The 13,847-nt window shown below is 37.7% G+C and overlaps 1 protein-coding gene across 1 annotated transcript in view; it reads left to right on the plus strand.

The window, feature by feature from the left end:
• Positions 1-13,847, plus strand: part of SLF1 (SMC5-SMC6 complex localization factor 1) — a 71,884-nt gene that overhangs the window by 52,191 nt on the left and 5,846 nt on the right. Inside the window, exons 15-18 of the mRNA XM_068980551.1 lie at positions 4,911-5,058; positions 11,666-11,811; positions 12,717-12,880; positions 13,668-13,801. Coding sequence (XP_068836652.1) covers positions 4,911-5,058; positions 11,666-11,811; positions 12,717-12,880; positions 13,668-13,801 — 592 coding nt within the window. The remainder of the gene's footprint in view (positions 1-4,910; positions 5,059-11,665; positions 11,812-12,716; positions 12,881-13,667; positions 13,802-13,847) is intronic.

A 13,847-nucleotide genomic window follows, 5' to 3' on the forward strand; every position in this document is an offset into this window, starting at 1 on the left:
CTTAACATCTTTGGCTTCTCTTAGGTCCATATCATTTCTGTCCTTTATTGAGCCCATCGTTGCATGAAATGTTCCCTTGGTATTTCTAATTTTCTTGAAGAGATCTCTAGTCTTTCCCATTCTATTGTTTTCCTCTATTACTTTACACTGATCACTGTGGAAGGCTTTCTTATCTCTCCTTGCTGTTCTTTGGAACTCTGCATTCAAATGGGTATATCTTTCCTTTTCTCCTTTGCCTTTTCCTTCTCTTCTTTTCTTAGCTATTTGTAAGCCCTCCTCAGACAACCATTTTGCTTTTTTGCATTTCTTTTTCTTGGGTATGGTCTTCATCACTGCCTCCTGTACAGTGTCACGAACCTCTGTCCACAGTTCTTCAAGCACTCTTTCTTTCAGATCTAATACCTTGAATCTGTTTGTCACTTCCACTGTATAATCATAAGGGGTTTGATTTAGTTCATACCATAATGGTCTGGTGGTTTTCCCTACTTTATTCAATTTCAGTCTGAATTTGGCAATAAGGAGTTATGATCTGAGCCACAGTCAGCTCCCATTCTTGTTTTTGCTGACTGCTTAGAGCTTCTCCCATCTTCACCTGCAGAGAATATAATCAGTCTGGTTTTGGTATTGACCATCTGGTGGTGTCCATGTGTAGAGTCATCCCTTGTGTTGTTTGAAGAGGGTGTTTACTATGACCAGTGCATTCTCTTAGCAAAACTCTGTTAGCCTTTGCCCTGCTTCATTTTGTACTCCAAGGCCAAACTTGCCGGTTACTCCAGGTATCTCTTGATTTCCTACTTTTGCATTCCAGTCACCTATGATGGAACGGACATCGTTTTTTGGTGTTAGTTCTAGAAGGTCTTGTAGGTCATCATAGAACTGTTCAGCTTCTTTGGCATTAGTAGTTGGGGCATAGACTTGGATTACTATGATGTTGAATGGATTACCTTGAAAACCAACAATGATCATTCTGTCGGTTTGAGATTGCACCCAAGTACTGCAGTTCAGACTTGTTGACTCTGAGGGCTACCTCATTTCTTCAAAGGGCTTCTTGCCCATGGTAGTAGATAAATGGTAATCTTAGTTAAATTCTCCCATTTCAGTCCATTTTAGTTCAATTGCTAAAATGTCGATGTTCACTCTTGCCATCTCCTGTTTGACCACTTCCAATTAACCTTGATTCATCGATCTAACATTCCAGGTTCCTATGCGATATTGCTCTTTACAGCATCAGATTTTACTTTGACCACCAGACACATCCACAACCAAGCATTGTTTCCTCTTTGGCTCAGAGTCTTCATTCCTTCTGGAGCTGTTTCTCTGCTTTTCTCCAGTAGCATATTGGACACCTGCCAACCAGGGGCTTCATCTTTCAGTGTTAGGATTTTGGTTTATATGAAGCTTAATTCTTTGGGCTGACCTCATCTTTCACATCTGGAGTCTGAGGACCAGGGAGCTGAAGTAACCCTGATTGAAATAGGGGAATACTTTGAAAAATCAAATGGAACAGTCTCATGCTTTCTTCCTGAGTAGTCTCGTTGCTAAAAGTCAGATATACGCATATGTTGGAAGGAATATTCTGTGGTATGAATCTAGGCATGATCAGTTTGCTAGTTTAAATAGAGATTTTCATTGTCCCATTTTATGTTCTCTTCATAAATTGAACCATGAGAAGTAACATTGCTCAGTGATCATCTACATTTGGGCTTTGCACAGAACAGAGTTGGCTTCCTGCAAAATTCACTGAAGACTGTCTAAGACCCAGTACTTACAAGAGCCATTTAGAGTCAGCTTCAAGGCTTATCACAGTTAGAGTCTGAGGGAGGTGTGGGCACGTCCGCGGCCTGGTGGTAACGGCCAGTCCTACTGCTCACTCCCCATGTCACACAACCACAGCTGCAGGGTTTAAACCCAGCTCTCTAATGAAGCAGAAGAAGGAGCCCTGCTCTTGCCCACTCGTGAATCCTGACCTTGCAGAATCAGGGTATGGTCACGGTTCTGTATCTTGGCCCCTGATCATGTCAGAAGAAGGGCAGTGCTTCCCTAATCATGTAGCTTAGAATTCCTTTGGCCTCAATATTCAGAGTTTGTCCCTCACCTTCTGATGTCCAGCCCTGCCTGAATACCATGTGCTGCCCCATAGCATCATGGTAGGGCAGAAGGGGACCTATGTACCTGCTAAGGATCCTATCTGTGGATTTTCCCTCAATAAACACTTTTTTTTTAGTGGGTCTGATGTATGTGCTGCTTGACCATTTGTCCTTGTTTGTACAGCAACCCCAAAATAGCACTTCAATTCTGAAATCATTTAACTAAAAACTTCTTATGATAGGAATGATGTGGTATATACTCGAAAGAACCTTGTCTTTGAGGGCAGGAGAAATAAATCCTGTAGTCACTGAGAGTTCAAAGTCCTAAGTGCTGGATATTTCTGTCACTAATCTTATATCAGGTATAATATGGTGGCAGAACATAGCAGTTACAGTCTATTTGGGTATCATAACATTTATTAAAACCTTTTCACATGCTTTCTACCCAGCTGTTAATTTAGTGATTTTTTTCACGCATCCAACATGCCTAGACAGCAAATACCAAAACTACAGGAATTTTAACTAATTTAATGTCATTGTGAAAAAGTGTGTCTGTTTAAATCAGAGGTGTTTAAAAATATCATTTTCACACCTCTTCATCTTCATAGTTTATGGATTAGAAAGATGTTTTTAAACACTAGTGTAAAACATTATTATAAGTAAATTTTGTATGCCTTGTTATATTTCTTTTAGTAGTTCAATAATGTTAATATAGAAATGGTAATATAAAGCAATGTTTAAACTTGATATCTATAAGTTAGATATGGTATTTGATATAAGCTAGTGGAGGTGATGGGATTCCAGTTGAGCTATTTCAAATCCTGGAAGATGATGCTGTGAAAGTGCTGCACTCAATATGCCAGCAAATTTGGAAAACTCAGCAGTGGCCACAGGACTGGAAAAGGTCAGTTTTCATTCCAATCCCAAAGAAAGGCAATGCCAAAGAATGCTCAAACAACCACATAATTGCACTCATCTCACACGCTAGTAAAGTAATACTCAAGATTCTCCAAGCCAGGCTTCAGCAATACGTGAACCGTGAACTTCCAGATGTTCAAGCTGGTTTTATAAAAGGCAGAGGAGACTGAGATCAAATTGCCAACATCTGCTGGATCATGGAAAAAGCAAGAGAGTTCCGGAAAAACATCTATTTCTACTTTATTGACTATGCCAAAGCCTTTGACTATGTGGATCACAATAAACTGTGGAAAATTCTGAAAGAGATGGGAATACCAGACCACCTGACCTACCTCTTGAGAAACCTATATGCAGGTCAGGAAGCAACAGTTAGAACTGAACATGGAACAACAGACTGGTTCCAAATAGGGAAAGGAGTACTTCAAGGCTGTATATTGTCACCCTGCTTATTTAACTTATATGCAGAGTACATCATGAGAAATGCTGGGCTGGAAGAAGCACAAGCTGGAATCAAGATTGCCCGGAGAAATAACAATAACCTCAGATATGCAGATGACACCACCCATATGGCAGAAAAGAGAAGAGGAGCTAAAAAGCCTGTTGATGAAAGTGAAAGAGGAGAGTGAATGAGTTGGCTTAAAGCTCAACATTCAGAAAATGAAGATCATGGCATCCGGTCCCATCACTTCATGGGAAATAGATGGGGAAACAGTGGAAACAGTGTCAGACTTTGTTTTGGGAGGCTCCAGAATCACTGCAGATGGTGACTGCAGCCATGAAATTAAGACACTTGCTCCTTGGAAGAAGGAAAGTTATGACCAACCTAGATGGCATATTGAGAAGCAGAGACGTTACTTTGCCAACAAAGGTCTATCTAGTCAAGGCAATGGTTTTTCCAGTAGTCATGTATGGATGTGAGAGTTGGACTGTGAAGAAAGCTGAGCACTGAAGAATTGATGCTTTGAACTGTGGTATTGGAGAGGACTCTTGAGAGTCCCTTGGACTGCAAGAAAATCCAACCAGTCCATTCTAAAGGAAATCAGTCCTGGGTGTTCTTTGGAAGGAATGATGCTAAAGCTGAAACTCCAGTACTTTGGCCACCTCATGTGAAGAGTTGACTCACTGGAAAAGACTGATGCTGGGAGGGATTGGGGGCAGGAGGAGAAGGGGACTACAGAGGATGATATGGCGGGATGGCATCACTGACTTGATGTACGTGAGTCTGAGTGAACTCCGGGAGTTGGTGATGGACAGGGAGGCCTGGCGTGCTGTGATTCATGGGGTCTCAAAGAGTCAGACACGACTGAGCGACTGAACTGAACTGAACTGAATAACTTATATTTGATCAGCCAATTTTTTTTTTTTTTAACAACAAAGTACACTCTTGCTGTAGCTTGTATTCATTATGTTTTTGAAGTCTTTTCCTTTGAAAGGCCATTTAGGGAAATGTAAAGGTTGATTTTATATATAAACAGTAGAGGTGACTAAATTTCTCTCTTTTTTATAGTCATATGTTGTTGTTAACAGAAATCCACAGAAGCCTAATACTTCTTCATTGTTTTAATAGAATTATTGCCTGTCCTAAGCACTGGTTACAATTGGATGAAGTTATTTTAAAAGTTTGTTTCTAGCTATCCATATATGAGAGCTGTAAATGTTATTAACTATTTTGTTGTATAGGTATAGATTTAGATGTAAATATAGATCAGGGGAGGAAGGAAGGAAAAAAGGAGATGGAAAGAATGAAAAGAGGGAGTTAATTTGCTAGAGTTCTTGAGAATAACTTTTTAGCATTAACATGCCCCATTTTTTAAAATAGCAGTATTTTGCCTCAGCAAGTATTCAAAATAATAGAAATGATACCTTTCAGTATGTTTTAGTAATATTTTCCCATCTTCATGTTAGGTCTTCAGACATGAACTAGCTTACTTATTGACTGGAATTCTTGGAGCAGCAGCAGATTATTGGATTGTCCTTGGTCTTAGCATGGGCAGAAACGTGGTGCGACACATGTCTGATGACTTCGGAAGCTATGTCTCCCTTTCATGTGATGGTGAGTATGTCTGTGTTGCGTGAGTCTTACTCAAACACATCGTGATTTTATAAAACTTGATATTACAGAATGGGAAATAGTACCTGGAAATAAAGTATTATATATTTGTAGGTAATATGAATCATTTTTTCTTAATTCTACAACTAAAAATTTAAAGTACCTCATAAAAGTAAATATTTAAACAGATTTAAAATCAATTTATTTTAGATTTACCTTTTTTTTTTTGTTTGGTGTTTTAGAATCTCATGTGGTAAAAACTATTTTTAATACATTTAATACTTCTAATCATTCAACTGGGAAGCATTATCTCTCTGTGATGTTATCTGTGCCATATGAACAGTTTCCTGGTCTCATCCTGCATGAATACTTAACATTATTAAAAATGAAAATCATTAGGTCAGAATACTTCCTATGGTATAGATAGCCAGTTGTATTAACTTGAGCTTATAATACTGGTTAAAACATTTCCCCCATGTACATGATACTGTATAATTTTTCTTATTATAACAAAAAGCTGCCACTGCTTCTTTTCCATTGAGTCTGATGATCTAACGAATTAGCATGGATGAAACAAATAAAAGTAATATGTATGTATAATTTTGTCACTCTTCCTCCTCCCTGTATTATCTGATTTTAAAGTTCCCCCTAAAGTAATAGGAATATTATTTAAGCAATATGATGACGGAACTCATTTTCACGTGCTTACTTTATGTTTTGTATGTATGTGTATTAGTAGGTCGTGTGTGACTCTTTACGACACCAGGGACTGTAGCCCACTCTTCTCTGTTCATGGAATTCTCCAGGCAAGAATACTGGAGTGGGTAGCCATTTCCTTTAAAGGGGATCTTCCCAACCCAGGGATTGAACCCTGGGCTCGTGCATTGCAGATGAATTCTTTACTGTTTGAGCCACCAGAGCAGCCCATGAAGGTTGTTCCTAGCTCTTTTGGGTCTCCAGAGTTAAGCCAGGCTTCTGTAAGACTTTTTTACATTCTTTTTTATTATTCTTTTTTTTATCATATAGTTGACATACAGCATTACCTTAGTTTCAGGTATACTACATTGTTGGACGTTTGTATATGTTAAGAAATGATCACCACTACTATAAATCTAGTAACCATCTGCCCCCATACAAAGCTAGTATAATGTTATCCACACTAGGTATGTTCTTACTCTTCAAAGCCAGAGTAGTGCCTTATGATCCGTTTCCTTCCTCTCTCCCTTTCTCTCTTCTTTCCAAAATTTCTAAAATGAACATATTTTAAACCAAGTGAACTGTTACAGCTTTCAAATATAAAAGGTGATTTTGATATACGTAAAAATATTTTAGACTGCTAAGTAAGTATTCTCTTTTGTTGCACATGTGTTCATTGCATCTTAGTTTTATATAAAAGAAAAAGTTCTTGAATATGCTGTCAATCACTTTAATACTTCGAACAGAGATTCTAGAATAGGAATCCAGGCTGTAACTGGGTTCAGGATTTATTCAATGATGCCCTCTGCAAAGAGAGGTCTCTCTTTATACTACTGAAGTTAGAAGATTTTTATCTAAAGCATTTTATCTTCTTTTTTTCTTTCTTTTTCATTGAGCTGAGGGGTGATTACTGTTCCTTTTGTGAAGTAGCTGTCCTTTGTTCCATGACTTTTTAACATTTCTTAGCTCAAATTCAATCTTCCTTCAGAATCCTTTCTTATCATTTCTTTCCCACCATTCCTACTAGATAGTGTGTGTGTGGGGGGGGGGGGAGGGGGTTGGTTTTTTTTCTTCTTTCCATTTTAGAAACAGAATTCTGGCATTATTTGCTAGCATGGGAACTAAACATTCAGCTAAAAGGATTCTCTGTTTTCATTCCATAATGAAACTTGTTTGAGTTGGAGGATTAGCAGTGCCTTTACAGATTATCAGTATATTTATATGCATTGTTTCCAGTGTGTATTGGTTACCTCTAGGGAGATACAACTTATCTTACAGTTTAACCAAATGCATGAAATAATGAACCTTGTATTAACAGAATTCTGCTGCGTGTTATGAATCAACTTTAATGCTTTCCATACTCATAATCAAATGTCCCTTAACTTTAAAGCAAGCATTGTTACCCACTGTTACTACCAGTTTTCACAAGACAAATTTAAACCTAACATATCTGAGCCAGTAACTGACTTCAGCTGAAATTAAACTTTAATGTTACCATTGTAATCCTGTGAACAGACTTTTGCTCTCAGTTATGTTTGATCACTAATATTTAAAACTACAAGAGATTAAATTGTATTCCTGTTTGAAGTGTGTGTTTAAGCCTTTCCTTCCCCTTCTCAAAGCACACCCAGTTGGTTTCTTAGGCTTCCAATTAAGCCATAGATAGGCAGTTTTAAAAACATATATATCTAAAAATGGTTCAAATTAATATTTCCTAAATTTTTGTTACTACATGTTGATTTTAAGCCTTTGTCAGGAGAGAAAAGTAAACGATTGATCCTTAAGAGCAGTAGCTTTTCTACAACTAATACGTGAAACTAAATTGTTTATTATAGAGCTTGTAGAATAATACACTTAATCCCTACAAGTGAATCTGGGTATTCTAATAATGTCTTTTTGGTCAATATTTTGATGGAGAATCATTTCCTTGTTCAGTTGCTAAGTCATGTCTAACTCTTTGCCACTCCATAGACTGCAGCATGCCAGGCTTCCCTGTCCTCCGCTATCTCCCGGTGTTTGCTCAAATCCATTGAGTCAGTGGTGCTATATAGCCATCTCATCCTCTGCCTCCCCCTTCTTTTGCCTTCAGTCTTTCCCAGCATCAGGGTCTTTTCCAATGAGTCAACTCTGCCCACCAGGTGGCCAAAGTAGTGGAGCTTCAGGATTAGTCCTTCTAGTCAATGTTCATGGTTGATCTTTAGAATTGACTGGTTTGATCTCCTTGGTATCCAGGAGACTCTCAAGAGCCTTTTCTAGCACCACAACTCAAAAGCATCAGTTCTTCAGTACTCTGCCTCATTTATGGTCCAATACTCACATCTCTACATGATTACTGGAGAAACCATCGCTTTGACTATATGGGCCTTTTTTGGCAAAATGATGTCTTTGCTTTTTAATACACCATCTAGGTTTGTCACAGCTTTCCTTTCAAGGAGCAAACATGTTCTAATTTCATGATACAGTCAGCATCCACAATGATTTTGGAACCCAAGAAAATAAAGTCTGTCACTGTTTCCATTGTTGTACCATCTATTTGCGATGAAGTGATGAGACTGGATGCCATGATCTTAGTTTTCTGAATGTTGAGTTTTAAGCCAACTTTTTACTTTCCTTTTTCACTTTCATCAAGAGGCTCTTTAGTTCTTCACTTTCTGCCATAAGGGTGGTGTCATCTGCATATCTGAGGTTATTGATATTTCTCCCGGCAATCTTGATTCCAGCTTTTGATTACACAGCCTGACATTGCCCTTGATGTACTCTGCATTCAAGTTAAATAAGCAGAGCAGCAATATGCAGCCTTATCATACTCCTTCTGGGTCTTGAACCAGTCAGTTGTTCCATGTCCAGTTCAAACTGTTGCTTCTTGACCTGTATACAGGCTTCTCAGGAGACAGGTAAGGTGGTCTCGTATTGCCCATCTTTTTAAGAATTTTCCACAGTTTGCTATGATCCACACAGTCAAAGGCCTTCCACATAGTCTGTGAAGCAGACATTTTTTTCTGGAACTCCATTGCTTTCTCCATGATTCAGTCAATGTTGTCAATTTGATCTCTGGTTCCTCTGCCTTTTCTAAATCCAGTTTGTACATCTGGAAGTTCTCAGTTCACATATTTTGAAGCCTAGCTTGAAGGATTTAGAGCATTACCTTGCTAGTATGTGAAGTGAGTGCGATTGTGCAGTGGTTTGAACATTCTTTGGCATTGCCCTTCTTTGGGATTGGAATGAAAATTGACCTTTTCCAGTCCTGTGGCCACTGCTGAGTTTTCCAAATTTGCTGACACATTGAGTATGGCACAGCATCATCTTTTAGAATTTAAAATAGCTCAGCTAGAATTCTGTCACCTCAACTAGCTTTGTTCATAGTAATGCTTCCTAAGACCCACTTGACTTCACACTCCAGGATGTCCAGCTCTGGGTGAGTGACCACACCATCGTGGCTGTCTGGGTCATTAAGACCTTTTTTGTATAGTTCTTCTGTGTATTCTTGCTACCTCTTCTTAATTTTTTTTGCTTCTGTTAGGTGCTTTCCATTTCTGCCCTTTATACCTGCCCATCCTTGCATGAAATGTTCCCTTGATATCTCCAGTTTTCTTGAAGAGATCTATAGTCTTTCCCATTCTGTTGTTCTGCTCTGTTGCTGCCTTATCTCTCCTTCCTGTCATCTTGAATTGTTTTTCCCTTCTGTTGTTTCCTCAGCTATTTTGTAACGCCTCTTCAGACAAGCACTTTGTCTTTTTGCATTTCTTTTTCTCTGGGATGGTTTTGGTTACTGACTCCTGTACAGTGTTGCAAACCTCCATACTTCAGGCACTCTGTCTACCATATCTAATCCCTTGAATCTACTTGTCACCTCCACTGTAATATCTTAAGGGATCTGATTGAGGACATAACTGAAAGGCTAGTGGTTTTCCCCACTTTCTTCAATTTAAGCCTGAATTTTGTGATAAGGAACTCATGATCTGAGTCACAGTCAGCTCTAGGTCTTTTCATGTTTTGTTGGTTTTTTTTTTTTCCCTAACTTGCCCCACTTGAGGTCTCCTTTCCCCATGCCTTAGGGTTGTATTCCTTCTTCCTTTTTGTTTTTGACCTTGGAGGGAAAGGTTGGTGAGTGGTTTGTATTGATTTCTTGTTAGGGGTGACTTGTGCCTGCATTCTCATTTCAGGGAGCTTAGCCTGTCCCCCTGGAGCCCTGGGGTCTTCTGCTATCGTCTAGAGGTTGCTTTGTAGGAGTTGTTCCATATCTTCGTGAGTTTTTGATGTATTTGTAGGGAAGCTGGCGATCTCCCATCTTACTCCTCCACTATCTTCTTCCATGTCCACAGTCAGCCCTAGATCTTGTTTTTGCTACTGTATAGAGTTTCCCCATCTTCAACTGCAAAGGACCTAATCAATCTGATTTCGGTATTGACTATCTGTTGATGTCCATGGGTAGAGTTGTCTCTTGGGTTGTTGGAAAAGGGTGTTTACTATGACCCTGTGTTCTCTTGACAAAACTCTTAGCCTTTGCCCTGCTTCATTTTGTACTCCAAGGCCAAAGTTGCCTGTCACTCTAGTTATCTCTTGATTTCCTACTTTTGCATTCTAGTTGCCTGTGATGAAAAGGACATCTCTTTTTGACGTAAGTTGTAGAAAATGTTGTAGGTCTTCATAGAACCTACAGCTTCCGCTTCTTCAGCATCAGTGGTTGGGGCATAGACTTGGATTAATTACTGTGATGTTGGATGGTTTGTCCCAGAAATGGGATTAGTACTTTGTTCTATCGTTTTTGAGGTTTCACCCATGTACTGCTTTTCAGATTCTTTTGTTGACTATGAGGGCTACTCCATTTTTTTCTAATGGATTCTTGCCCATAGTCGTAGATACAGTGGTCATCTGAATTAAATTTGCCTGTTCCCATCCATTTTAGTTCATGGATGCCTAAGATGTCGATTTTCAGTCTTGCTATCTCCTGCTTGGCCATGTCCAATTTACATTGATTCGTGGACGTAATATTCCAGGTTCCTATCCAGTATTGTTTTTTATTGCATCGGATTTTACTTCCACCACCGACACATCTATAACTGACCATTGTTTCTGCTTTGGCCCAGTCACTTCATTCTTTTTGGAGCTATTAGTAATTGCCCTCTGCTCTTCTTTAGTAGCATATTGGACCCCTTCCCACCTGCGGGGCTCATCTTCTGGTGTCATGTCTTTTTGACTTTTCATACTGTTCATGGGGTTCTCATAGCAAGAGTACTGGAGTGGGTTGCTATTTCCTCCTCCATTGGACCATGTTTCTCACTCTTCGCTGTGACCTACCCATCTTGGGTGACCCTGCATGGCATGGCCCATGGCCTCATTTAGTTAAGCCCCTTCTCCAGGACCAGGCTGTGATCCATGAAAGGGTGTCTTACATTGCTTCTCTTCTTTATCTTTCATCCTTCTCTGCAGTGATAGGATTTGTGGATGTGGTTGGAGGAAAAAATGTCATCCTGTCAGCTCAAGACTAATCAATGCAAATTAAATGTGCCTACTTAAAAACCAAGTTCTGGTTTTCTGTACACAGCCTAGTTGTGGGAAGAGATCTTTAACATTAATTGGAAAGTATACTGATAAAAACCTATGTCTAACTGTCTATTCATATATCATCTCTCCATTCATGTGTATATACATAAAATTTCTAGCCTTTTATTTAAAATAATAAAAAGTAATGGTTGTTTCAAATGTGAGAACATATGCCATTAAAAAAAAATTTCTCTTGAAGACCAAGGAATAGGAATATTATCTATTTTTCATGGTTTAAAATTTTGTGGGTGAATCTTACTGGTGTAGAAATCATCATTTGAATGAATAAAGTCCATGGAGGAAATAGTCTATAGAAAGAAATTATATAGTGTGTAGCAATAACTATATTTACTTCTTTTGTTTTCTATAGACTTTTCTTCACAGGACTTAGAGATTTTTATTTCTTCCTTTTCCTCCTCCTGGCTTCAAATGTTTGTTGCAGAGGCAGTCTTTAAAAAGTTGTGTTTACAGAATTCCATTAGTATTTCTTCTGAGCCACTTTCTCTTCAGAAAATGGTAAGCACCACTCTATTTTAGTTCTTTTAATTTTTAAGAAGTAAATTTATGCATTCGTTTTTAAATATTCTTAGTTATTATGATAATTGTACAGAGCATATTAATCATCTTTCAAATATATATAAAAGCAGGTAGTTTTCTACCTCAAAATCTAATAAAATTTTAATTACTTGAGAATAATTAAGAATTGATAACAAAAAATTTATATAAGAATCTTTGTATCACTTGCCACAGTACCTAATATTGTTATTTTGGAAAGACTGTGATCCAAAAAAAATTCTACATAGTATTTAATGGTATTTAAAAAGTAAAGTTTGCAAATGACTCCAAATTTACACACATATAGAGTTTTATCTCGGCTATCTTTAGCTATTATTGATATTTATTATTTCCAGCAGTTTCTTCAACAAATGAGAAATATACTTGTTAATAATTGGTCAGGTTGGGGAAATACTGTTTGCAACAATCCTTGTCTTTAATGACTTTTGCACTCCTTATTCCGTTTATTCCAGATTTCTTTTCTGTTAAAGGAAGGCCTTACCAAGATGGAAATGACAAAATGCCAGTTGTATGTAAACCATAAATACTAAAAATAGGCAAATTAATTGTAAAAAGTTGGGCATGAGACTCATCTAAAGAGCTTTCCTAAATGAACATCAAATTTGAGTTTGAAAAAAATTATTTTTAAGAAAGTAATTTTCTTCTTGTGTATGTCATATTAACATAATAACATGGAACTAGCAGCTTTCTTAATATTTTAGCATGTTCAAATGACATAGGGAGGCAACCATATTGATGAAATGAAAATACAACTACATTTAATGGTGAAATGAATCAGGTAATTTCTGTTAACTGTTTCCAGGTTTTTGTAGTTGAGAAAGCAATATAGTATTATTTTGCAACAGGTATATTCCTACTTGCCAGCTTTGGGGAAAACTGGTGTGCGTGGGACTAGAAAGATGCAGAAACGAAAGCAAATTGGACCACGGCCTTGCTTTGAATCTCAGAGGGCCTTAATAATGCTGAATGGTGCTAAACAGAAGCAAGGTGAAGGGCTGCCAGAGATACCGTAAGTGATGCTGTATACCAGCCCGGCTTTGTTTTCAAGTACAGCTCTTCTTAGGCATTTCTTGAACCGTATGGTTGTCTGAGATGTTGTCTGAATTATGCTGAGAAGCAGAAAACTCAGTTTTAGACCTATGAGTGCACATGATCAACATTTTCGCTTTCTTTAATTCAAATGTTCATGCTTTCTTTCTGTTAAAAAAATAAATTCTTTTCTAAGAGAAGTAAAACTCTTCATCAAAATATTGTTCCACACAATTTTTTTCCCTGTAATTTAAATTACTACTTATCTATAGTAAAGACAGGACTTCAGAATGCATGGTCATGTGAGATACTCTGAATTGTTTTAATAGCCTTCCCAAATGAGAAACCTCTCAAAGTATGCCATGCAAAATTCAGAAAACCTGAAATCTTTGGGAAGAAGAGGATAGGATTAGAATATGAAAATAAGAATGGGAAGTAGGGGCCTGAATTTTGATCTTATTAGCATTTTGCTTTAGTCTCTCTGCCAAATATGGTTTACTTGGTCTCAACTTCTTTATCTGACATTCAGTATTCATAAACTTTTTGGTGGTCAGTTGGAGGTGCAAAGTTAATACAATGAAAATTAATGCATTAAAATCTGTTCCTATACAGTTGAAATAAATATAAAAATAGAAAGTAAATATTTGAATGAATAATGGGGTTTAAACTAAAAGAATGCTGGATTTTTTTTTTTAACTCACCATATAATATGTGCTGCCATGCTTTGGTGAGAAACAAGCTTTCCTTATGTCTTTCTTTATTTTCAGAGAACTGAATCTTGCTAAATGTTCCTCATCATTAAAAAGATTGAAAAAGAAGTCAGAAGGAGAATCGTCGTGTTCCAAGGAGAATTGCCCCTCTTTAGTTACAAAGATAAATTTTCACAAGACTAATTTAAAAGGTATTCCAAATATTTAAATTAATTTATGCTAGGAACTTTGTGTGGT

Source organism: Capricornis sumatraensis, chromosome 9 (assembly GCF_032405125.1).
Source record: "Capricornis sumatraensis isolate serow.1 chromosome 9, serow.2, whole genome shotgun sequence".
Lineage (NCBI taxonomy): Eukaryota > Metazoa > Chordata > Mammalia > Artiodactyla > Bovidae > Capricornis > Capricornis sumatraensis.